The sequence below is a fragment of the Thalassophryne amazonica genome, chromosome 9 (genome assembly GCF_902500255.1).
Source record: "Thalassophryne amazonica chromosome 9, fThaAma1.1, whole genome shotgun sequence".
NCBI classification, from domain to species: domain Eukaryota; kingdom Metazoa; phylum Chordata; class Actinopteri; order Batrachoidiformes; family Batrachoididae; genus Thalassophryne; species Thalassophryne amazonica.
The window spans coordinates 28,427,440-28,452,779 of NC_047111.1; the positions used below are offsets into that span (position 1 = coordinate 28,427,440).

Consider the following 25,340-nt stretch of genomic DNA (forward strand, 5'->3'; position numbering starts at 1 on the left):
AGTCCCGCCCAATCTGAAGGCGGTGCCAGCGGAGTACCATGACCTCGCTGACGTGTTCAGCAAGGATCTGGCTCTCACGCTTCCTCCCCACCGCCCGTATGATTGTGCCATCGATTTGGTTCCAGGCAGTGAGTTCCCGTCCAGTAGGCTGTACAACCTCTCACGGCCGGAACGCGAATCAATGGAGACCTACATCCGGGACTCATTAGCTGCCGGATTGATCCGGAATTCCACCTCACCGATGGGCGCAGGTTTCTTTTTTGTGGGTAAAAAAGATGGCGGGCTTCGTCCATGCATTGATTACAGGGGGTTGAACGAGATCACGGTTCGCAACCGATACCCGTTGCCCTTGTTGGATTCAGTGTTCACTCCCTTGCATGGAGCCAAAATGTTCACCAAGCTGGATCTTAGGAATGCGTATCATTTGGTTCGGATTCGGAAGGGAGACGAATGGAAGACGGCATTTAACACCCCCTTAGGTCATTTTGAGTACCTGGTCATGCCGTTCGGTCTCACTAACGCTCCCGCGACTTTCCAAGCGTTGGTAAACGATGTCTTGCGGGACTTCCTGCACCGGTTCGTCTTCGTATATCTGGACGATATACTCATCTTTTCCCCGGATCCTGAGACTCATGTCCGGCATGTCCGTCAGGTTCTGCAGCGGTTGTTGGAGAACCGGCTGTTTGTGAAGGGCGAGAAGTGTGAGTTCCACCGCACTTCTTTGTCCTTCCTGGGGTTTATCATCTCCTCTAACTCCGTCGCCCCGGACCCGGCCAAGGTTGCGGCGGTGAGAGATTGGCCCCAACCTACAAGCCGTAGGAAGCTGCAACAGTTCCTCGGCTTTGCAAATTTCTACAGGAGGTTCATTAAGGGCTACAGTCAGGTAGTTAGCCCCCTGACAGCCCTGACCTCTCCAAAAGTTCCCTTCACCTGGTCGGACCGGTGCGAGGCCGCGTTCAAGGAGTTGAAACGGCGCTTCTCGTCTGCACCAGTTCTGGTGCAGCCCGATCCTAGCCGCCAGTTGGTGGTTGAAGTGGATGCCTCGGACTCAGGGATAGGAGCGGTGCTCTCCCAGAGCGGGAAGACCGATAAGGTCCTTCACCCGTGTGCCTATTTTTCTCGCAGGTTGACCCCCGCTGAGCGGAATTATGACGTCGGCAATCGGGAACTCCTTGCTGTGAAAGAGGCCCTCGAAGAGTGGAGACATCTGTTGGAGGGAACAGCCGTGCCATTCACGGTTTTCACTGACCATCGGAACCTGGAGTACATCAGAACCGCCAAGCGTCTGAACCCCAGGCAAGCCCGCTGGTCACTGTTCTTTGGCCGTTTTGACTTCCGGATTACCTACCGCCCCGGGACCAAGAATCAGAGATCGGATGCATTGTCCCGGGTGCACGAAGATGAGGTCAAAACGGAACCGTCGGATCCCCCGGATCCCATCATCCCGGAGTCCGCTATCGTGGCCGCCCTCACCTGGGACGTGGAGAAGACCGTCCGGGAGGCCCTGACCCGTGTCCCGGACCCCGGAAACGGACCAAAAAACAGACTATACGTCCCACCAGAAGCTAGGGCTGCAGTCCTGGACTTCTGTCACGGTTCTAAGCTCTCCTGTCACCCAGGGGTGCGAAGGACCGTGGCAGTCGTCCGGCAACGCTTCTGGTGGGCATCCCTGGAGACCGACGTCCGGGACTACATCCAGGCCTGTACCACCTGTGCCAGGGGCAAGGCAGATCATAGAAAAACCTCAGGGCAACTACAGCCATTGCCCGTGCCTCATCGCCCCTGGTCCCACATCGGCCTGGACTTCGTCACGGGTCTCCCGCCGTCCCAGGGAAACACTGTCATCTTCACGATAGTGGACCGTTTCTCCAAGGCGGCCCACTTCGTGGCCCTCCCGAAGCTCCCTACGGCCCAGGAGACAGCGGACCTCCTGGTCCACCACGTCGTCCGTCTGCATGGCATACCATCAGACATCGTCTCCGATCGCGGTCCCCAGTTCACCTCACATGTCTGGAGGAGTTTCTGCCGGGAACTGGGGGCCACGGTCAGCCTCTCGTCTGGGTACCACCCCCAGACCAACGGGCAGGCAGAGCGGGCGAATCAAGAACTGGAGCAGACACTTCGCTGTGTGACAGCCGCGCACCCGACGGCCTGGAGTACCCATCTGGCCTGGATCGAGTACGCCCACAACAGCCAAGTGTCATCAGCCACCGGCCTCTCCCCGTTTGAGGCGTGCTTGGGGTATCAGCCCCCCTTGTTTCCGGTGGTTGAGGGAGAGGTCGGTGTGCCCTCGGTCCAGGCCCACCTACGGAAGTGCCGTCGGGTGTGGCGGGCCGCCCGCTCTGCTTTGTTGCAGGCCCAGACGAGGGCGAAGAAACATGCAGACCGGCGACGGGCCCCGGCTCCCAAGTATCGTCCTGGGCAGGAGGTCTGGTTATCCACCAAGGACATTCCCCTACAGGTTACCTCTCCTAAACTGCAAGAACGATACATCGGACCATATAAAATCCTCAAAGTCATCAACCCCGCCGCAGTGAGGCTCCAGCTTCCGGCCTCACTGCGGATCCATCCAGTTTTCCATGTTTCCCGGATCAAGCCTCTTCGCACCTCACCCCTCTGCACCCCGGGTCCGGCACCGCCTCCTGCCCGGATCATCGACGGAGCACCGGCTTGGACTGTCCGCCGGCTCCTTGACGTCCGTCGGATGGGCCGGGGTTTTCAGTATCTGGTGGACTGGGAGGGGTACGGCCCCGAGGAGCGCTCCTGGGTGAAGAAGGGCTTCATCCTGGACCCGGCCCTCCTGGCCGACTTCTACCGTCGCCATCCGGATAAGCCCGGTTGTGCGCCAGGAGGCGCCCGTTGAGGGGGGGGTCCTGTTGTGTGGGCCGCTGAAGAGGAGGTACTGCTGGCCCACCACCACCAGAGGGCGCCCTGCCTGGAGTGCGGGCTCCAGGCACCAGAGGGCGCTGCCGCATCATGGGAGTAATCTGGGTGACAGCTGTCACCCATCACCAAACACAGCTGTTTCCACTCAGCACCGAGGTATATCAGGAGGACGGCGTCTCCACCTCAGTGCCGAGATATCACCTAAGACCAAGGTAGTATTCTCTGCAGGTATACTTTGCATTATTAACTAAGACTGTCAAAACCGTTTTTCAGGACTGGTGACTACTAAGAACCTTATTCCTTGGATAAGTACTCACCTTCCTGCTGAACTTTGTCAAGAGGTGGAGGCGGCTTCTCCCCTCTCTGTAACTGGGTGTGTTCATCCACTCCTGTGTGTTGTTGCTCTCTCCTGCCAGCAGTACCGGATCCGACGAGCGGAGGCAGTGGCCACCTGGGAAGTCGGGACTTGGCGGTTCCAGTATTTCCAGGGTTCGGTGGCAGAGGAGATCTGGGTGGTTCCGGTTCGACTGAGACGGACGTCTCCTACCTTCGAGCCTGCCCACACGACACCAGCGGATTCGACCCTAAATTGTGTTTGTTGTATTACTCTTGCTTGTTCAGTAGTAAATCTTGTTATTTACTTTCTCCATTGTCCGTTCATTGCGCCCCCTGTTGTGGGTCCGTGTTCCAACACTTTCACAACACCCATCTTATCTTAGGGACCTCGTAGTACCATATCACCCCAATAGAGCGCTTCGCTCTCAGACTGCAGGCTTACTTGTAGTTCCTAGGGTTTGTAAGAGTAGAATGGGAGGCAGAGCCTTCAGCTTTCAGGCTCCTCTCCTGTGGAACCAGCTCCCAATTCAGATCAGGGAGACAGACACCCTCTCTACTTTTAAGATTAGGCTTAAAACTTTCCTTTTTGCTAAAGCTTATAGTTAGGGCTGGATCAGGTGACCCTGAACCATCCCTTAGTTATGCTGCTATAGACGTAGACTGCTGGGGGGTTCCCATGATGCACTGTTTCTTTCTCTTTTTGCTCTGTATGCACCACTCTGCATTTAATCATTAGTGATCGATCTCTGCTCCCCTCCACAGCATGTCTTTTTCCTGGTTCTCTCCCTCAGCCCCAACCAGTCCCAGCAGAAGACTGCCCCTCCCTGAGCCTGGTTCTGCTGGAGGTTTCTTCCTGTTAAAAGGGAGTTTTTCCTTCCCACTGTAGCCAAGTGCTTGCTCACAGGGGGTCGTTTTGACCGTTGGGGTTTTACATCATTATTGTATGGCCTTGCCTTACAATATAAAGCGCCTTGGGGCAACTGTTTGTTGTGATTTGGCGCTATATAAAAAAAAAATTGATTGATTGATTGATTGATGAGGCAAATGGTGGTCACACCAGATACTGACTGGTATCCCCCCATCCCAATAAAACAAACTGTACCTTTCAGAGTGGCCTTTTATTGTGGGCAGTCTAAGGCACACCTGTGCACTAATCATGGTGTCTAATCAGCATCTTGATATGGCACACCTGTGAGGTGGGATGGATTACCTCAGCAAAGGAGAAGTGCTCACTATCACAGATTTAGACTGGTTTGTGAATAATATTTGAGGGAAATGGTGATATTGTTATGTGCCGACGCGGGTTGAGGAGCGGACCTGTGTCTGACTGAACCCAGCGCTAAATAACCAGAAAGCGGTTCCAAAAAAAACAAAACAATTTTATTTTCCCCCTTTAGTGCAATACTCTGTGTACAAACATAAAAGTGCGTTTATCTGGTGGAGTGAAGGACGGCGCGCTCTCCAGCGTCCAAAGGGATCGAAGCCCGGCGCTTCTGGACTCACGTTCACCGCCAAACACCCCCCTGGTGGACACGACAAAACCGATTCTGTGAAGGATAGAAAAGGTGAGGTAAGTCAGCAGCTATAACTAATATCCTTCAAAAGCACACACTATCAGCAACACATTCAGGTCTGAATTTAAGCTTTATGTAAATGAGCAGCTTCTCACAACAGGTGGAGGATCATCTGTCCTCATGCCACGGCAGTGAGAAGCGAGCTGCACAATTCTCATCAATGTTCAAATATACTGCGTAACAAAATACCACATTACTATTAACATTTATTCAGACAATAATCACCTCTGATGTGTGCTGACAGCATGTGTCCCTCACCCGTCCTCCTTCACAGGCACGATGTGTCAAACCCAGGCGCGGTCCTCAGCGGCTCACAAACGAACATCACAAGGTCGAGTTCCCGGCAATTCTGCTTGAGTCACACATGGCTTAAATGCAGAACGCCATCTCATTATATGCTTCAGCTGAAAGTCTTTAAGGTTGCACGTGAGCACCATCCACAGGTGCTGCACATCACGTTGATGAGGGTGAAGGACTCTTCTGCCAGCACCTTCTCCACAGACAATAAATCAGTTTGCATACCACCTGGAGAACAAAGAAAAGAAAAGAACACCAAAATGTACTGCCAAACCCTCCAACACACAACAGATATTGTGTATGTGGAAAAAGTTTTAGATCTTTGAGTTCATCTCATACAAAATGGGAGCAAAACCAAAAGTGTTGCGTTTATATTTTTGTTGAGTGTATGTGTGTGTGTGTGGTGAATCATGCACGTCAAGTCGTGTGTCCTAATAGTCTCCCCAAATTACCATTTGGGGAGACACCAAAGTTCTTCCAATGGTATCCAAGTATCCCTCAAGAGACCTAACACTAAAAAACAGCAGTTATAACCTTTGGTAACTAATACTAATACTAATAAACTCTATATACCTGAATTCATAGACTCAGTTATCTTGCAATGGTATCGCCTTTGCCAAATACCTCAGTCTGTGGAGTACCAGCCCCACCAGTCATCTCTTGTTCTCAAAGACTAAGCACCCAGAAATATGAGTATCTTATTCTTCTTCTTCATCATTGTGTTCTTCTGGGTACTGGAAGCAATTTCCACTGATGGGATATTTTGTAAAACTGCAGAGATAGGTGAAGCCTTCCGCAGGTTCAACAATATTACCTGAAACCAGGAAGTTATTGAGGAGTTGGACTGTGTGGATTTTTGGGCATCCTGGATAAACACTTTCACTGGAAAATAATTGTGGAAAATAATTAATAATTCATTCCACATGCAAAAAAAAAAACAAAAAACATTTTGTGTCACCTGGTACATTTATGGAACTTGGGAAAGACCAGCGCACACTTATGACATCATCACAGGTAAAACACAGAAGCCATGAGAAAAACCTTGTAAAAACTCATTTTTCCTTTTAGTGTTTTGGGGTCACAAAATTAATTTTATTTCAGATGGGTGTTTAATCAACTTTGATTAAAAAAAAAATATATAGTTTATGGTGGGTGTTTAATCAACTTTAATTAAATAAATTAATTTACTGTGGATGTTGAAGTGACTTTCATTAAAAAAGGGTTGACGGATGCTGAGGTGGGGGCAGGGGTTCCAATGCGTAGATACGGGACATTCCAACAAAATATCGTAAAACCATAACCTTTTATAATGCATTGCTGCAGCAGAGTTACAAGCAATGTGGAAACCAAGCATCTTGTCTTCAGGTGTTGAGTTTTGCAAAGGGTTCTGTGGTCGTTGTGGTGTCAATTCCACCACCAACTCACCAAAAGGCTGTTATCTGCAGATTGGAGGATCACCTACAAGCTTGGATGTAGTTAAACATTGTGTACATGACAGGAGGCACAGACAGACTCTCACAGTCTCCATGGTGAAACACACCCCTACACACACATCAACGAACATGAAAACTCTCATTCTGGAGGCTGTTGACACCAGGTGTACCTGCTCCTGGAAGGAAACTGTCCTGCATGTTTTCACGTCTCCCTGCTCAACTCACACCTGTTCACCTAACTGTGGTGTGTGTGGTGACCACACCAAGCTGAGTGAATGCACTGGAGGCAGAGCAGGGAGAGTTGGAATACATGCAAGGCAGGTGTGTTGTGAAACATGACATTACATCCCCTTCGCATTTTTACAAGTTACTGTTTTTTGACATCAAATGAAAATACAAAAATTCTTGATGTTTGTGTTATGCTTCATGCATTGATGTTGACAAGTGTCTGTAGACCTGGAGTTGATGCCTGAGCGCCGGACTGTGGCTGTCCACTGCTCCTTGTGGATGGATTGTTTCTAACTGTCATTACAACAGCTTAAATGCAAAGGACAACCTTTGTTGTATGTAATGTGTATTGACAAAAAAGGCTGCTACTTATTCTTCTTCAAAAAAGTAAACAAATAAATTAATGAATTCAAAAAATATTCATCTGACCTCAGTGAGAACAAATATACTGTGGTGTTGAATGTTTTCTTCAGGCTTGTTGGGCAGCCTTCGATTACCCTCCCAATTGTTCACTTTGAAAATATGCATAATGGAAACGTGTGTTTTGAAAAAAAACTTTTTATATATTACAAGAAGTTTTTACACTTGCGTGAAGTGGTTTTTCAGGCCATTAAAAAAAGCAATATTTCACAAAAATGAAATGGAAACACTTTTTTTGCTATTACAGGTCAGATGTACAAAAAGTGTCATCTGACAGATGCTGTATGTGTGAATTAAGTAATGGATAGAGCTTGTTAAACCTTGTAAAATGACGTTACTGCAATATTGAGTAAAAAAGAAAACAGAATACAACAAACTCAAAAAACAAAACCAACAACAACAACAACATGGCAATATTTAGCCGGGCTTACTCTTTCATTGCAGTAACTTTTGGAGTTACAGTTCTCTTGAGACCTTCGCATGAAGGTCAGTTATTGCAAGAAGACAAAATCCAGCAGTCACATTTCAGTGGTTAATGGAAACAGCCATTTCACTCATGTGCTTTGTCAACATTCTGAAAATATTGCTCAACTTTTGCAGAAAAGTGTAATTGAAACTAACCTATTGAAACTACCATCCTCAGATCAGCACGGAAGCTTTAATTCGAACCATTCAGGTGGTGTTGGCCCTCAATAAATTTTCTTGGTAATCTAGTGTCATTCTTCACTTGTAGCAGGGCTCTTGCTAATCGTTATATCCCATGTTCCCAATAATATCAAATTAAATTTAACAAATTGCCAAATGTGATGGCTAATTTGCCACAGAAGGCAACTTAACTTTCTAACATGTATTAATGCCTGCCTTTTCTGTGCCGACATTGTTGTCCTGATCTGAGTGTACTGTGTTATTTATGCAGAGTTTTGTCTGCACTGTAGTCCCTCCAGGTAACCCCATCATCGAGGCCCGAGATGAGATTCTGAGTGAGGGCAACGAGACAGAGATGACCTGCACTGCCATGAGCAGTAAGCCCGCTGCCTCCATCAGATGGATGAAGGGAGATAAAGAGCTTCCAGGTAGGGCGCCTCCGCCAACAAAGACAAAATCAAACTCATCCATCACCACATTTTGTCTTTGAAAGCTTTTCAGTGGTGGAGAAGATGGGATGAAGAGTTCCTTATAAAAATATTCACTCTTCTATCTTTTTTGGTGGGTAATCTCGACAAAGGTGATGTGTGACCACTGATTGTGTTCTATAAACCTGGGAAAAGGGCAATGACATTTTCTGTAAAGAGAAACAAACTGCAATAATTGTTTTCATCCCTTTTTCAAAACATTTACCTCTGCATAAATTTCAATGTAAAAGCTTCTGTGTAGCAAAAAAGTAGATGAAGGTTTTAAGTGTTGAAGTGATGAAGGTTTTAAGTATTCATGAAAATATTCCTGCTTGCAAAAGAAATTTTGCACACTGCTCTTGAAATGTTGTGCACAAGCACAAACCTTGTATTCCACTCTGTTAACCACTGCCAGATTTCGTATCCATTTAAAAACTGGTCATGTTATACCACAAAGCTGAGACGAGAAATGTCACACCGTAACTGCACTGAGCTGGACTTGTGCTGGTTTTAGGCCTTGAGCCAGATCCCCAGACATGGGAATATCACTGCCGCCCTGTAATTTACAACGTATAATATGATGTCATCCAGTGGTGGTAGGCATAGCCAGGTAGGGGTCAGTGAAGGATTACACAAAATTTAAAAATATTCCAATCATATTGAAATGTATACTACATTATTTGTTGGATCATGAAGACTACAAAAATATGGCAATGGCCAGGTTTGAGGCTACTGACCCTGCAGCTACAAGCTACTCTCCATCTGATTCAAGTGGAGAAAAAGATGTGCACCTCATGTTCATTGTAATTAATACCAAATGTATGAAAATACTTTTTGTGATTTTCTCCACATACTGTGGTTTGTTTATGTATGGAGTACCTCAAGGTTCTGTTCTGGGTTCACTGTTGCGCTCTCTTTATGTGACACTTTTTGTTTAGATTATACCGAGCCATCAAATTGAATTTTACGGTTATGCCGATGACCAGCACAACAGTGAAATGTCGATGATGTCTCTCAGATGAAAAGACTGGATGTTTGAATAGTTGCAGTGAAAACCTGGATTTCTTTTCTGCTTTAGAATGAACACTGAGATGATTATTGTTGTCTCTGATAAACTGAAACATCTTCATGATCAATTATGTTTCTGCATGATTGTGTGATTCATCACGGAGAAAAGGTTACAAATCATACTGTGACCTTCATCAATCCATCATTGTCTTATAGTTCCATATTAAGAAGGTCATCAGAATGGTCTATTTTCAATTGTGTAACATTGCAGTGATTAGACCTGTCTTGTCTGTGATGGATGTGAAAATATTGATTCATCCTTTTGATGAATCCTACAAGAACTGGTAATGACATATATGGTTACTGAGGGTGTTTATGAATACAAAAGACCATGAATGCGCAAAAGCATGTGCTTTAGAATAGATGGGATTTATCAACATCTGATATTGATGTGTGTATGATAGTTTGATAAATACAAATTTTTTTTTGTATTTGCACACACACACACACACACACACACACACACACACACACACACACACACACACACACACACACACACACACACCACCACCACCTGTCTTGCTGAACTTGTTAAGCCTTATGTGCCCTCTCTTGTGCCCTGTAATCGCAGGATTCCGGTTGGCCTTTGCCCCCAGTGTTCAGAAGAAGTCAGCAAGTTTTTGAGCATTTGCTCCTACATATTGAAAGTTTGTCCCACTTTGATTGAATCCTTTGAAGGCTAATCTTAAAACCAAACAAAAAACTGAATAAAAAAAATCTGTTTTATTTGAGGTGAGTCAGGACTGCTGTATTATGAGTTTCACATCATTCGTCATCAGAATATTAATAACAGTATGAAGACAATTAATAGTTTAAGGTTTGGTGCCACTTTAAGCCTGACTGAATCAATTTAGCTGTAAATTTTAATGTCTGTTATAAGAGATATTTACAGTAAATGTAGACCCACAGCCAACTGGAAATTACTGACAAACACTACCTCTGTGATACTTTCAACACCTGATTCACGTGACTGCAATAAATGCACATGAGTGTAAATGGTCAGGTTTTGACTTTACCTTTGCTATTTAACAACTGCTTACAATAAAAAAAATCCATTATTTTGTTACAGTACATTAAATGTACTCAACATGAATTTCAGCATGAGTCCCAACTGCCCCATGATGCTGTGCATCTCACGAGTATATGACAGTCAGTAAAATACACAACATTAGTTTAATATGCATTCATTGTCTGTTCAGCACCACGGACAGCTGACCTTAAGAATCTCATAACAGCCATAACCGTTTGCTAGAATGCTATAATGCTATAATGTTTGAGTTCTATTTCAGAACAGTTATCGTTTCAGCAAAATATGATAAAGGAAATGCTTGAAAAAACAATCAGATTAAAGTTGTTTATCAGACGTTTAGTTAACTGGTAAAAAGTGTCTCCAGACAAGGCGGAGTCAAAATTTCACTTTTGAATAACTGCACTCTTCCTCAAGTTTGATGGTGCATACACAGGTTTGTGAAGATCCCCAACCTCTCCCACCAGTCTTTACTGCATTCCCACATCCACATCATCCTGCGGACTGTTTTCCCATGTCACAGCTGAAATAACTGTAGCTGCATGAATCAGCAATCTCCTCAGCTTGTAGGAGCTCCTTTCATACAGAAAGCAAGTGCGTTGTGTATTACTAGCAACCACTGGCATGCTATACTCATTTCAAAAACAAACTAATTATTTATGTAGAATTTAAATGCAGTTTGTACTTGCTGTATATTGAGTATCATTCTAAGAGATTTTGTTGTGCTGCTTCCATTTTGTGCAGGGCCACCACAGTGGGTTTGGCATGGTATCTGCATGCAAATCTAGTTTTTCTCATAAAACTCCAGCTGTATAAGAAGAATGTGTCTTTGGCAGCCTTGAACCTGGTAAATTTTGTTTGGGAGATGAGCACGCTCATTGATTGTATCCCTGTGCTGTCACACAATCAGAACTACTCTGAAAATATAAAGAATTATATTTCATACTGCCCTTTGTGCAAAGTATGCTAATATGAGTAGCTATGAAAAAAAATCATGTCTGTATACAACCTGAATAGCTTGTATATCAATAGGATAAAACAGATACTACATTTAATTGCATTTTCAGACTAACTTAGAGCATGTGACAGAATGGTGACACAAGCAGTTAGTGTGTTTGCTACCCAAACATAATATCCCAATTAAAGGCTAACCATACCCCATTCTCCTTGTATTCTTTTTTACAAATTACAATGGTTTTAGTGCCTTGGAATTTACAGTATTTACTGTATTTTATTTACAGTATTTGCAACCCCAAATGTCAATTAAAACAGAATACAATGATTTGCAAATCCTCTTCAACTTATATGCAATTGAATACACCACAAAGGCAAGATATTTAATGTTCAAACTGATAGACTTTGTTCTTTTCGTGCAAATATTTGCTCATTTTGAAATGGATGCCTGCAACACATTTCAAAAAAGTTGGGATGGGGCAACAAAAGACTGGGAAAGTTGATGAATGCTCAAACAACACCTAATTGGAAACAGGTGAGTGTCGTGATTTGGTATAAAAGGAGCATCCCCAAAAGGCTCAGCCGTTCACAAGCAAAGATGGGGCGAGGATCACCACTTTGTGAACAACTGCATGAAAAAAATATTCCAACAGTTTAAGAACAATTTTTCTCAACGTTAAATTGCAAGGAATTTAGGGATTCCATCGTCTACGGTCCATAATATAATCAGAAGATTCAGAGAATCTGGAGAACTTTCTACACATAAGCAGCAAGGCCGAAAACCAACATTGAATGCCCGTGACCTTTGATCTATCAGGCAGCACTGCATTAAAAACCGACATCATTGTGTAAAGGATCTTACCGCGTGGGCTCAGGAACACTTCAGAAAACCATTGTCAGTTACCACAGTTGGTCGCTACATCTACAAGTGCAAGTTAAAACTCTACCATGCAAAGCGAAAGCAATCATCAATAACATCCAGAAACGCCGCCGCCTTCTCTGGGCCTGAGCTCATTTGAAATGGACAGACGCAAAGTGGAAAAGTGTGCTGCGGTCTGAGGAGTCCACATTTCAAATTATTTTTGGAAATCATGGACGTTGTGTCCTCCGGACAAAAGAGGAAAAAGACTATCCAGATTGTTACCAGTGCAAAGTTCAAAAGCCAGTATCTGTGATGGTATGGTGTGTTAGTGCCCAGGGCATGGGCAACTTACACATCTGTGATGGCACCATCAATGCTGAAAGGTACATCCAGGTTTTGGAGCAACACATGCTGCCATCCAAGCAACGTCTTTTTCAGGGACATCACTGCTTATGTCAGCAAGACAATGGAAAACCACATTCTGCAAGTGTTACAACAGCATGACTTTGTAGTAAAAGAGTGCAGGTACTAGACTGGCCTGCCTGCAGTCCAGACCTGTCACCCATTTAAAATGCGTGGCGCATTATGAAGCACAAAATAATACAATGGAGACCCTGGATTGTTGAACAACTGAAGTCGTACATCAAGCAAGAATGGGAAAAAAAATTCCACTTACAAAGCTTCAACAATTAGTGTCCTCAGTTCCCAAATGCTTATTGAGTGTTGTTAGAAGGAAAGGTGATGTAACACAGTGGTAAACATACCACTGTCCCAGCTTTTTTGAAACATGTTGCAGGCTTCCATTTCAAAATGAGCAAATATTTGCACAAAAACAATAAAGTTTATCAGTTTGAGCATTAAATATCTTGTATTTGTGGTGTATTCAATTGAATATAGGTTGAAGAGGATTTGCAAATCATTGTATTCTGTTTTTATGTACATTTTACACAATGTCCCAACTTCATTGGAATTGGGGTTGTACTGTATTTATTGTAATTTTTACTTTTTTTACAGAATTGTTCTGGATTTGAAAAACTGGTCTGAACACTATTCAGCTAGAAAGTAATCAGGATGAATGAGGCTCCAGTTGGATTGCCAACCCCAGTCTGAAGGTGGTTTTAGCTTCTAGTTTCATGTGACCTGATCCTGATCTGGTGTGGAGTTGTTGATATTCTGGGGAAGATCTGGATTCTGCATCTGATTGAGGAGTTTGATGTGGAGGTGTTGTGCATCGTCGGTGTGCAGCTTTTATAGCCACGGCTGTTTTAATGCCTGATTGTACCTATTGAAGTTTGTAAAATGAGAGAAAATATTGGGTGTGGCCTGGAATTCATACTCAGAGATTACATATGTGGGTAACTGTTTTGCAAACTTGCTAGATGGGATGTTTATTCATCAATGCTGTATGTGCTTTTAAATGAATGTTGAATGACAAGAATTTTGGGAAAAGGAGTTCCTTATTACATATTCCTGTGGTCTTAAAAGGGCTTCTGTGCACATCCTGCCATCACATTTTGCTGAAACCCAAATTCTGCCCAGACATACACAATGCAGCTTTCACACAGCTGCAGTATGCATTTGATAATAAATGACCTTTATTTACTGTATGTTTCCTCACCACTTTTTTTCTTCCTTTGCACCATCAGAGCTGCTGTTTTTTTAATAGAGCTTTGCTGTGACTTTGAATCATTTCCATGAAAGCAATCTGAATGTGTAGCAGTGGCCAAAGCCTGTTGGCATAGTGACAACTTTGATGCCTTCATCAAAGGTAGCTGGGCTTTAGAAGTCTGAGCAGAGCTGTGGGCTGAACAGGTCTCCTGCCAGGCAGCTCCACCTCACAGGCCAGACAGCAAGCTTTGTAAAGTCTTTGAAACAAAGGTCCTAATCACAGGCTGTGCTGAAGCTCATGGGCAGGCTCACCTCTGCACTCCAACACATTAAACTCTTATTGGTCAGCTCAATCCTGAGAAAGCTACAATGTGCCGAGGTCAGGGATTGGATTAAAACTAGATGGTAACACCTTAAGTAATTGACTGTTGAAGTTGAGCCAAATTTTCTTTCAGTACTCACTTTCTGTTGACCAGCGAGATCCAGCGGCTCTTGGCATTTAGTCCATTCTAATTCACAGAGCTGGTATGTATTAAAGCCTTGAAGTTCCGGTGAGAGGGGATTTCATTGGGGTCTTACACAGGTGATAAATAAGTGATAAGAAAAGAGAAAAGGCCAACCTACTGAAGGCCCGTCTTTTCTGTATTCCAAAAGGCAAATGCAAAGAGTTGACAATGTCGTTCTTAGGGGCCATTCACACCCAACACGCAAAGCAGTGTGCACTACTACTGTACTAAATCCCATTATTTCAATGGGAAGCCACACACAAAGGCGTCACGGCAAACAAAGCGGCTAAAGCTATCACTGCGCGCTGCTCAGCTGTGAGGTGTTAGCTGTGTAGACATTCATCTGTATTTGTTTTTTGGCAGCCATATTGGACATCCATATTTGATATCACAGCCCAGACAGCAATTATGATTTTAAAAAATATATATTTTTGAATCACAAAAAATTGTGTGGAGTCTCACAACATTTTTGTCCACCAATAACTTGCTGCGATATGATGTTATAGCATGGGTTAAAGTTCTCCGTCACCACGACGGATTTCAGTCATTTGGAAAATTTAACCACACATACGCATGCACACGTGGTGTCATGCGTTTTGGAGCCGAAATATGATACTCTGACTGTCAAAGCCACATCCCATTCTGCGCTTATCAAAGCAGCAGCAATGTCAGTATGGACTACGGAGGAAGGGACTGTGTGAATTTTCCTTCCTCTCCGCTCTGTTTACTGCTTGCCATGAGCCGCGGTCCTTCTCCTCCCTGTCTTCGTGAGAACATTGGCAGACACTTCCCAAGCTGTGCTTTGAACCAATAAAGCAATGATTCGACTCACTGCTATGATGGTTTGTTGTATTATTTTGCTTTATCTTAATTTTCCCCTGCTAAAACCCTAAAGAGCATATGTCTGTGAGTAATATTTACCTTTTTTATATTAAACCGACCTGTTATGGTCTGGTTGATGGATGTATTTTATAACTTAAAAACGGGATCGATGCTATTGCGTTAGCATGTCTATGGCATTTTCAGTGTTAAAGTTAGTATTAAGCTGTTCGCATCTCAGCACAGTTTGTGTGCTTTTGTTTTCTGTATAATAAATAATTAATGGCTTAGCATTTGTTGTCATAAAAGAGTCAAATGTATTATGAATTGTAATATTTTTTATTTATATATTAATAATAATAATAGCAACGACAACAAAAGTAATAATAACTAATATTGCTACAATACAATTTTAGAGAAACAGACAAGAACCTGATAAAACAAAACACAACAGAAAAGGTAAAACCAACTAACAATGAACATAAATAAATAAATATAGAAATAAATAACTGTTTCCTGTGAACACCTAGTGACTCTTACACCTCCACTTCATCCCTGTTTTATTTAAGTTATTGACAATTTGTTTTACACAAGAAAAAAATTAAATGGAGTAAACTGCACATTTGTGTCTTTTTTCACGAAAATAACGTATTAAAGATCACATATTACACTTTAGTCAGGCCTTTAAAATACTTTTGTAGACTCTTGCTGTAAAATGTTGTCGTTGGCTGAGATAGTTGCTGTAGGCATCTAAAAATGCTTATAATCAGGTGAAACCTGATGGAAATCTCTGTGGAGTGTCGGTGATGTACAGTATGTATGTGCAAAATAAAACAAAACACTACTCCAGTTATGTTTTTGACGATAATATAACATAACTTTGTTACAAGGTCAAATGTTGATGTTGCGTGACAAAGGCCTTTTAATTATAACTCACTTCAAGAAATATGGCAAAACTCACATCTAAGTAAAAAAAACAAACAAACAACAACAACAAAAAAAACCCATTAATCGATTACTAAAATAATTGTTAGTTGCAACCCTAGTTTGTTTTATGGGTGAGAGCATTTTATCAATTAAATGTGAATATGACAGTTTTGAGTTTCTCAGTGCACATGCATTTTCAAAACTGGTGACAAGGTTACTTTGTGCACAGCAGAACAATGTTGTCAGTTGCTTTAGGCCCCAGTTTTGTATTTTATTGACTGTACAGCGACACAGCACCCATTTGGTGCATTCACCGGATTAGAACAAATCAAAATACTACAGTAGACAAAGAATTTTTAATTGACAGTTTGAAGTGAGTTTTCTTTGTTTCAGAGAACTTCATACCCATTAAAATTCACCAGAATATACAAAATTTGACTTTCTCTTTTAAACAAATTCTGGGGGAGCATGCCTTAGACTCCCCAGAATCAATACTGTGTTTTTACTTCACAGATTGAAGTGAGTTTTATTTGATTCAGAGGGCTTCATACCTGTTAAAATTCACCAGAATACACAAAATTTGACTTGGTCTTTAAAAAATGTTAAGGGGGGGCATCCCCAGACCCCCCAGAATCAAGACTACACCCCACCCCCCACCACCCTTTATGTACCTTTATGTTCAAGTTTCGCGTTCTTTTTATGCTTTGTCTGTCTCTCCTTAGAGGCTATTTAGAATAGATTTGTATGCTGTATAATGTGTTTATTGTATTTATTGAGGAAAAAAAGAGTGTGTGCCCCCACTACGCCACATTTTAGGGAATTGCTGACATTGATTTTTGTCAAGAAAAAGTTTCAGTCAGATGAAAATCTATTGCTTTAACCCATGTGTTATAGCTCTGGGAAGGGCAGCTGTGTTGAAAAATGGCCGCCATCTTGAATTTTTGAATATATTTTGAAGAGAGTGGACTGTTACATAATCATGACTGTTATAATCTATGTTGTAAGTGTAATCTATGGTCCAAAGACTTAGAAGTGGCCAGATATCTGTGTGTGAATGGTAATTTTGTGTGGTCTCTACGTCCCCTGTCTAAGCATGTGTTGCTTGTGGTGAACTGTGGATAAAGACACCCAGTGGACTTTTTGCTATATGGACATTTTTGTTTTTGTTTTGCATGAAAATTCAGTAAGCTAAATCTTATATATTATATTCCAATTCTAAGGTGGGACTATGCTAGTATACTAAGGTATACTAAATATCTAAAAAGGAAGAGTAAAATGGAAGAGTAGAAAAGAGTAGAGTAGAGCCACTTAGGTGCCTGGTCTCTGTTGTTGTTTGCATGGGCAAAGAACTTGGTCGCCCCTCTGAGTCTGTTCTACTTGAGGTTTCTTCCTCAAAAACTGCCTGAGGGAGTTTTCCTCCCTACCACTGTTCCCTTGCTATTGTTGTCACAGACTCCCCAGTAAAGTGCAGTGACAGTGCATGCATGTTTCCAAACCTAAGGTATCCGGAACAAACCAGGAAGCCAGCCATCAAGTGTAAACCTCTGGAAAACAAGTGTCACAGTCTATAATCAAACAAGTTTTAAATAGCCACAAACTGAGAGGCTGTCCATCCAAAACAGAAGGCCCTACTCAAAAATGAACACCATCAAGCTTGGCTAAGGTCTGCACCTGGCCACATAAACAAAGGCCAAAAAAAAGAGAAGCTTTCCACTGGAAAGCCTTAGGGCCCCTTCGCACATAACAATTGAAGCCAACTAGAGCACGAAGGAGCAATTGCATGCCATTTGTGAAAAACCAGAGCCACCTCTAACACTTCGTACACCTATTGCTACAACTATTCGTGCACACCATCGGCCGAAAGACAGAGAGTGCCCTGTGAGAGCCCATTTGATACCTCTTGCGGCAGGTCTCGGCCAAATTCCAGGTGATACACACGAACATCCAACCTCGCTCATTGGACAGTTAGAAAATGTGGTGCCATTTGCGCTGTTAGCAGGAAAATAGTGAGCAGATGACCACTTTCGAGTTGGATGTGAAATTTTCCCTCACAAGTGTGGCGTTGCAAAGCGACACACAAATAGCGTCCCAGTGTCTCGGCTCCCCCCAACACATGTGGCATGTGTCTGTATTGCACATGTGTTGCCCCCCAACACATGTGATGTGTGTGTGTTTCACGCCCCTCCCCCTTGTCCCCCCCTCTGCAACACATGTGGCGTGTGTGTGGGGGTGACCACACTTGCATGGAATGCTGATATTTATGTACAGAAGGGGAATGGCCAGCCACGTCTGAGCGCGCACAGCATGGCAAGGTACATCCCAGCTGATCGCTGGCCAGAGACTCACTGGCAGCTGCAAAGGACAGCTCAGTGCACACGACGTGTCACATTAAAAACACAGAGATCACAGTCAGGCCAGGTATATAAATAAGTACGACGAAAACTACATACACAATTACATAACATAAATAAAATTACATTAAATAATTTTAAAAAATGATCACATAACACAGAAACAAAGAGTGACACATTGGTCTGTGCACTGAATGGACACCAACAGCAGCAGCTGTTGAGATCTGTGGTTCTGCATGTCACAGCTGGGGAACACATACCATGTTTTGAAGGACATGGCATTACAACTGTCCACTGTGACGTGCATGTGTCTGCTTGCTGTTCTCACGTGGAAATACATAAAACATATATCACCTTTGTGACGGGCTGCAGCTAGCGAGCGCACAGTGCAGACATTGACAGGCTGTCCCAGGTGAAATGGACAGTCAGATCATGTGACCACACAGTGGGCGATCTGAGCATCATGTTACCCACATGAGCTCTGTTCCACATGATGCGGTGTTTGTCCTGTGGCGCGCCGCCCACAGGACACACGTGTCAGGCCGGACACGTGCGCGGAGATGACTGGACATGTCGGGCGAACAAATGTGGGCATTATCAGAGCGCACTGCTTCATTCTTGTCATGTCATGACTGTACATCTGTGACCCACGGGTCATCTACAGAGGAACAGACGGATCATACATGTATTGTCTGCTCGATGAGAGGTATTTGATAAATTGCAGTGTTTTTTATGGTATGTGTGTGTGTGTGTGTTTTCTCCACAGCAGAGGCGCAATGTTTTTTGTTTTTTCCTCCACAACAGAAAGGCAGTGTTTTTTTTCCTCGACAAGAGAGGCGCAATGTTGTGCAACATGTTCTAGCTCCTTGCACTGTGTTTACACTGTGCACTGTGCATACACGAGCATGCACGCAACCGTCGCTAGTGTATCGTGCACGCCTGTGTGACCGTGCGTCCCTCACGACAGCAGGTGGAATGTTTTGTGGTTCCCCATTTTGTTTTTCGTTTGTGGAGTTTCTTCCGGATTCTGTGTCTTTCATGTTATGTGTGAAGGGGCCATTATGGATAGATGAGAAACAGAATAATTGATCCAAGATGTATTTGTCAAAGTAAAAGCAAGGTAGGTATTAAACCCCAAGAACACCGTACAGTTTTAAATGGCGGTGGTGGATAGTGGTGTCATGACCACTATCCACATGACTGATGCATTGCATTATACAAACTAAATGAAATAATGGAATTCATCAGCAAAACCCCATCATCGGTCTATGGTTGAAGCTGGACACATTTAGGTATTCCAGTAGGGACAGTGACCTAAAACAGACATCATAGCTGGTTCTGGAATGTTTAAATCAAGTTTTCATTAAGCTTTTGGAAAGTCCTTCTGAAATTTACGCCCTCAACCCTTTAAAAAATATCAAGTCCTGTGCTTTAAATTCACATTCATGTCAGGAAAGCAACAAATTTAATTGAACACCACCATTTCTGTCATTATTTGTCACATATCCAACTCTAATTCTGCCAGAAGCTTGTTGATGATTACTGCAAACATCTGGCCAGGCTGTTACTTGCCCAAGCACAGCCAACCAAATATTAGGTGTGGTTTATATATGATAATAATAATAACCCTGTATTTTTCTAAGATTTTTTAAAACACTCTGCCCTTGAAAAGGAACAGTTCAAGGAAGCATTTGAAAGTCCTATGCTGACTTTGTGTGGGCTAGGTGTGCAATAGATGGAACATTGCCTTTACTGATACAAATTAAAACACTTTTTATGAGTTCAGTGATGGAGGTTATGGCACCACCAATGTTTGTCTGCCTTTCAGCAAAAAAAGGTCTTGTTTCCAAACTATTTTGGAAAGGATTATTTTTTAAATTATTTGCTTTTCATATACAGTAGTGTTCAGAATAATAGTAGTACTATGTGACAAAAAGATTAATCCAGGTTTTTAGTATATTTCTTATTGTTACATGGGAAACAAGGTACCAGTAGATTCTCACAAATCCAACAAGACCAAGCATTCATGATATGCACACTCTTAAGGCTATGAAATTGGGCTATTAGCAAAAAAAAGTAGAAAAGGGGGCGTTCGCAATAATAGTAGTGTGGCATTCAGTCAGTGAGTTTGTCAGTTTTGTGAAACAAACAGGTGTGAATCAGGTGTCCCCTATTTAAGGATGAAGCCAGCACCTGTTGAACATGCTTTTCTCTTTGAAAGCCTGAGAAGAATGGGACATTCAAGACATTGTTCAGAAGAACAGCGTAGTTTGATTAAAAAGTTGATTGGAGAGGGGAAAACGTATACGCAGGTGCAAAAAATTATAGGCTGTTCATCTATAATGATCTCCAATGCTTTAAAATGGACAAAAAAAACCAGAGACGCGTGGAAGAAAATGGAAAACAACCATCAAAATAGATAGAAGAATAACCATAATGGCAAAGGCTCACCCATTGATCAGCTCCAGGATGATCAAAGACAGTCTGGAGTTACCTGTAAGTGCTGTGACAGTTAGAAGACGCCTGTGTGAAGCTAATTTATTTGCAAGAATCCCCCGCAAACTCCCTCTGTTAAATAAAAGACATGCAGAAGAGGTTACAATTTGCCAAAGAACACATCAACTGGCCTAAAGAGAAATGGAGGAATATTTTGTGGACTGATGACAGTAAAATTGTTCTTTTTGGGTCCAAGGGCCGCAGACAGTTTGTGAGACGACCCCCAAACTTTTAATTCAAGCCACAGTTCACAGTGAAGACAGTGAAGCATGGTGGTGCAAGCATCATGATATGGGCATGTTTCTCCTACTATGGTGCTGGGCCTATATATATTGCATACCAGGTATCATGGATCAGTTTGGATATGTGAAAAGACTTGAAGAGGTCATGTTGCCTTATGCTGAAGAGGACGTGCCCTTGAAATGGGTGTTTCAACAAGACAATGACCCCAAGCACACTAGTAAACGGCAAAATCTTGGTTCCAAACCAACAAAATTAATACCTCGCAAATGTGAAGAAATCATGAAAAACTGTGGTTATACAACTAAATACTAGTTTAGTGATTCACAGGATTGCTAAAAAAGCAGTTTGAACATAATAGTTTTGAGTTTGTAGCGTCAACAGCAGATGTTACTATTATTGTGAACACCCCCTTTTCTACTTTTTTTACTAATAGCCCAATTTCATAGCCTTAAGAGTGTGCATATCATGAGTGCTTGGTCTTGTTGGATTTGTGAGAATCTACTGAATCTACTGGTACCTTGTTTCCCATAACAATAAGAACCATACTCAAAAACTGGATTAATCTTTTTAGTCACATAGCACTACTATTATTCTGAACACTACTATATATATATATATATATATATATATATATATATATTAGGGCTGGGCAACGTTAACGCGCTAACGTTGCGTTAATTATTGAGGTCATTATCGCCGACAATTTGTTCCTCCCCTTAACGCTGCTTTTTTTTTTTTTTTTTTTTTTTTTTTTTTTTTTTTAGCCTTTTATGACTGTTGCTCGTTGCCTTTTATTTTGAAAGCGTCGGTCGGGGCGAGCTTATGCTGCTGCTTCCTGCTGATAGCTGAGTTCACACAGAAAATGACACGAGGATCGAGAAAAGTACAGGCTATGCAGTGCACAACAAAACAAAATGCAGAAAGACGCCGAACTTTTGAATGGACATTTTCGTACAAAGTTCTACAGGATCAGGCCCGGATCCAGACCGGTTTGGATCGGTCAAATTTTTTTTTACGTATCGTTCGTCATCGGTAAAAAAAAAAAAATCTTGAATAATCTTGAATAGCCGAACGAATAGCCCCGCAGTGAACACAGCTTTTTTTGGTTTTCATGTCAACCTATAGTCCATAAATTATACGAGTTTCAGAGTCATACGGACGTACAAATAAAGTCGGATATTCAGGGTTTTGTCTGTAATAAACTATTTCTGCAGCGCGGCTCCACTTTGAAACCATGAACCATTGAAGCAATGCTTCGATCCGCCATTAAAATATCGTCAGTCACTTTTGTGTGGATTAAAGTCACTAACTGGGACTCTTGTCTTGTTGCTGTCAAGAAATGAGAATCGTCCTCCGTTCCGTTCACACAGCTCGAAATGCTGCGCGGCTGAGACAGAGTCCGGTCGGAATTAATAACTTCAAAATGAATCGCCGCTTTAAATAAAATGACACCTCTTTCCAAATGTAATACAGCGAAGAAACTACAATCGACTAAAACGTTTTTTTTTTTCTCCCAAAATGAAATGTGCTGTATTTTCTTTTCAAATTACATCCTGAAGTGAAGCACAGCAGCTGTAAGCTCAGCTCAGATTTATGGAAACACATTCATGTCAATGTCTGAAAGGAAATGCTTTTGACAAAAACTACAGATTTTGTTTATTCCTATTTATGTACAGAGATCAATGATTCACCATGTAGAGTTTATCATGTGCAAAGTTTAAGGATCCAGTGACCAAATTCATATTTATTTACTTTAAGACTCAATAAAATGTTCAATTTCAGTTCAATTTAATCGGCTTATAAAGTGCCAAATCACAACAAAATCTAAATATACTAAAACAAATACATCACAATTGTACACATATCAAATTGTGGTATGTGTACAATTGTGAGGTATTTGTTTTAGTACATTTAGTCATGAACATGAATATTGTTATTTTGATATGAAACAGGATAACAAATGACCTGCCAGTGGTTTTATATTTGATTTCATTAGTGTGTTTCAGTTGAAATTTACATTTTCAGATTTATGCAATGTTCATTTACATTTTCAAGTAAAACTGTGCTTTTAAGCGGCTTTTGAATTCATTTTTGGGTTTCACATATACCATGCGATTAATCATGATTAATCACAGAAAGTCATTGAGTTAATGCGATTAAGATTTTTTATGTTTGCCCACCCCTAATATATTTTTTTATTTTATTGTGGACAGTCTAAGGTACACCTGTGCACAAATCATGGTGTCTAATCAGCATCTTGATATGGCACACCTGTGAGGTGGGATGGATTATCTCAGCAAAGGAGAAGTGCTCACTATCACAGATTTAGAATGGTTTGTGAACAATATTTGAGGGATATGGTGATATTGTGTATGTGGAAAAAGTTGACCTAGTTGACCGATATACAGTTGGCGTTTGGGACTTGAAAAAAGTGATTGGACTATGGGGTGGACGTAATCGTTTTTTAAACATGTGACTATATTTGAGTGATGCTCCATCGTTGAATTTGTTTCCTTTTAAACTCAGCTTAAAAATGATGCATGATGTGTCAGTGTTTATTGAATGGCAGAAAAATCAATTGTGCTACGGTGGACACCCCTCGACCTCACACCCTTGATGTTTTCTCACATTTGAGGGCCTGGCACTCTCTGAAGTGTCACTGTTGATGGCTGCAATTTTTAACCACAACAAAAATGTTTGTAATGGTGCTTGAAAGCTGTAGTCAGAGCTCACAATAGCTTTTATCCTTTTCTGCTTTGCTGGTATAGAAATGTACTGCCCACTTATAAAATCCAGGTAGTTATCGTGTGTCACACTTTGTACCTTTCCAAGTACAGATCACTTAACTGCCAGTGTTGTTGTCATTTTCAGTAGATTTCAAAGAATACCTTCCATCCACTTATATTGACCTTGCAAGACTGCATTTTTCAGGCAGGTTGGCCATTTTTTGTGGCTTCTTTAAGGTCTGATCACGCGGCTCTTAACGAAGGGCAATAAAGCCCAAATGAAACAAGAAATATGGACTTTTGTTAACTTTCGTTGGCATCGTTTAACCTTTGCGCAGCTTTGTTCCTGCAGTTGGTGCTTCGTCAGGATTTATAAACTGTCAAAGAATTTGAACAAATGGTGCCGAAAACCTCAATTCCTCTGTATTTTGGTTTGCTGAGGTTCTTGACGGTTTCTTATCGTTTGCTTAGTTTTTGTAATGTTAGCATTTAGTTCAACTTCATTTGGCTCATCCAGCTGAATGTTTTCATACAGTACAGAAGCTACTTTGTGAGCACTGCTGCTGCTGCTGCATTCATGTACCGTCCGAAATTACAGGGCAAACTCAGCCTGTTTGCTTGTATTTTTTTTTTTTTTTTTTTATCTGGGTGGGGCGTCAGCTTCAGTGGGCTCAGGCACCTTATATAGGCCAGAATTAATCTTTTGTGTGGATGCAGTTAATTATTTTACCAAAAATAAAATGACAACCATGCTCCTGCCACAAGCAACTGCTGAAATGAAACAACAAAAAAGTTGTGTAATTTTTGACGATATTTGAATGCAGCAGCAACAGCAATTGTTTCCTGTGTGTGCTTATTTTTTTTTTTATTAAATATAACAATATGAGTGTAGGAATGACAATCCAGCCCTTCTGTACATGGGACAACAGGTAGATGATTCAGATGATTATATAAGAGCTGTTCTGGAAGGCAGAATTCACATTGTGGATCAGCTGCAGCTGGTGGAAATAACCGCACATGGGGAGTCAATGCACAGCGTTCACATGGACTGATCAATTTACTGCTCTGATGATATATTCAATCATCTTTACACTTATTTTTATTCCCTCTTTTGACAGTTTTCTGTTATAAATCAATATATATGGCTTAAGTAATGTGATACAGCAGCCTTATTTGTTTTTGTTTTGTAAAAATGAGGCGTCTTATGAATGTTGGGCAAGCGCTTCAGTTTTTTTAATTGGAGAAAGACGGAGTGCACAGCTTGTTGTCAGTCTGAACCAGACAGTGAGGATTCTGATGATGAAGTTGATCATCCCTTTATTGTTCTGGATGAGCAACCAGAGCAGGTGGATCCACCGACATGCGCACAGATTTCCACAGTGGGTCGGATCACGGGCTTCTCTTTGCAGCTTCTCCAGGACTCAGGCGCTAGGAACTCCATCCCAGTGCTGAGTCCTGGAACAA

General features: G+C 42.2%; 1 protein-coding gene across 6 annotated transcripts in view; it reads left to right on the plus strand.

Annotated features, from left to right (window-relative positions):
• Window positions 1-25,340, plus strand: part of cadm1a (cell adhesion molecule 1a) — a 1,471,967-nt gene that overhangs the window by 1,194,327 nt on the left and 252,300 nt on the right. For all 6 annotated transcript variants that reach the window (XM_034177827.1, XM_034177825.1, XM_034177829.1 and 3 more), the window contains one exon: window positions 8,110-8,247. In XM_034177827.1, the coding sequence (XP_034033718.1) occupies window positions 8,110-8,247 (138 nt within the window). The remainder of the gene's footprint in view (window positions 1-8,109; window positions 8,248-25,340) is intronic.